Source organism: Echinops telfairi, unplaced genomic scaffold, assembly GCF_000313985.2.
Source record: "Echinops telfairi isolate 266 unplaced genomic scaffold, ASM31398v2 ScPeMD7_11;HRSCAF=52, whole genome shotgun sequence".
Taxonomy (NCBI): Eukaryota; Metazoa; Chordata; class Mammalia; order Afrosoricida; family Tenrecidae; genus Echinops; species Echinops telfairi.
In genome coordinates this window covers 35,012,152-35,013,963 of record NW_022103908.1, presented here as the reverse complement: position 1 = coordinate 35,013,963, position 1,812 = coordinate 35,012,152, and the positions used below count along the sequence as shown (strand labels likewise).

Here is a 1,812-nt window from a genome sequence, read left to right as displayed (position 1 = left end):
TCAACCTTGTGCCTCCGATCATTTCATACAGACTTTGAGTCACAAGCAACTGCTGGCGGAAATGCTGCAGTCTCACATGGTGAAGGACTTGTGTTTAATTGGAGGAAAAGTAAGAATGGCAGCATCACTTCGGTTTCTGGCCTTTGGGTGGTATTGACACATCCTGTGAATGATTGTACTTGTCTTTGTAGGGTTGTGGGAAAACAGTCATCGCTAAGAACTTTGCGGATACCTTAGGATACAGCATAGAACCCATCATGCTCTATCAGGTATGCTGCTTGTTTGTAGCACGTAGCACTATAAAACTCAAGTGTGGGCCATCAGTAACATTTCAGGACCTTCTTCCTATTCAGTGATGACTTTCTCAGTGGCTGCTGCCGGTAAATCACTGAAACAGCAATCAGAGCAGAGTGCAGCTTTGAAACTGCATTCTGGGATGTCTGATGCACGTGGTACCCAGTGTTTGGTTTTCAAACACAATGTCATATTCTGCACTTGTTCGTGAACATGCTCACATACTCACACAACTTTGATGAGCAATTTGAATATCTAAATAATTTGATTTTAGCTACAGCTAAAGTATCCATCTGGAGCCCTGGTGGTGTAGTGGTTCTGTGCTGGGCTGAGATCCACATAGTCAGCAGCTTCAAACCAGAAACAGCTCATGGGGAGAAAGACGGGGCTTTCTACTCCTGAAAACAGTTCCAGTCCTGGAAACCCACAAGAGGTTGCTGTGAGTCCTGAATGACTCAGTGGCAGTGAGTTAAGGTTGGGTAGATAATTTTCCTGAGTGTGTGCATGCATGCTGTACATAGTATAATAACAAGGCAAGCTTGGTGCTGGTCAACAATGTAGAAATTTATGCCTATTTTGTGCTTAAAAAAATTATTTAAGACATCTTTGTCCTGCTAACTTTTTGTTTCTTTGACTGGTTGCGATACCTTCTTCCTTCTGTACTGGCGTCTATTTGTATTCTTGAAATGGGATTCATTTTGGAAGTGGAGGTAATCCTGCTTATTTACATTTACATCCTTGCCTCTAAGGAGCATTCTAAATGTACTTCTTCCAAGACAGATTCGTTGGTTCTTTCGACAGCCCACAGTGCTTTCAGTATTCTTTCACCAGCGCAGTCCTTCAAAGTTCAGATCTTAGAAAATTGTGTCAGGTCTTTGTATTTCGGAGGACGCTATGAAGAACATTCCACTTGTGCTGCTTCAAGGTTCTTTGTGCCTATTCGCTCAACTGGCCAGAGTTTAGAAGTACTTGCAATCGCATCATCTGGTAACTTCCATTGTAGTGAAGACTCTCTGATGATTTTTTCTTTCACCTTGGTAATTTAATTCTTTCAGAGCACCAAAGTACCAGTTAGGATTTTGAATTGCATAGAAAAGGGTTTGGGGAAGCAAAATCGCTGACTTTGTCGAAGAGTTAATTAAATGATAGGAGGTTTTTAAAAAGTTGAAGTATTTACTAAAAAGTATTCTAAGATCTAAAGGAGATAAAATCTCAGAAGAAGCATGTGATCCAACTTTATAAAATCACAAAGCACATGAATTAGAGTGAAGAAAGGTATATTAGTAGTGATAGCTGGAAAGTAAATTTCTACTAGGAAAGTCTTACAACACACAGAAAATATCTTTTTGGTGTTTTAATAAATTGGTTCTAAGCTGATGGTGCTGGCTATCAAAAGATACAGTGTCTGGGGTCTTAAAGGCTTGAAAATAAACACCTGGCCATCTAGTTGAGGAGCAACAAAGCCCACATGGAAGAAGCACACCAGCCTGTGTGATCACGGGTTATCCGTAGGATAAG

At 40.7% G+C, this 1,812-nt stretch overlaps 1 protein-coding gene across 1 annotated transcript in view; it reads left to right on the top strand.

Moving 5' to 3' along the window:
* VWA8 (von Willebrand factor A domain containing 8) overlaps nt 1-1,812 on the top strand; it is a 426,636-nt gene that overhangs the window by 93,359 nt on the left and 331,465 nt on the right. The window contains exons 10-11 of the mRNA XM_045287091.1: nt 1-109; nt 192-269. The exon at nt 1-109 is cut by the window's left edge and continues 24 nt beyond it. Coding sequence (XP_045143026.1) covers nt 1-109; nt 192-269 — 187 coding nt within the window. The remainder of the gene's footprint in view (nt 110-191; nt 270-1,812) is intronic.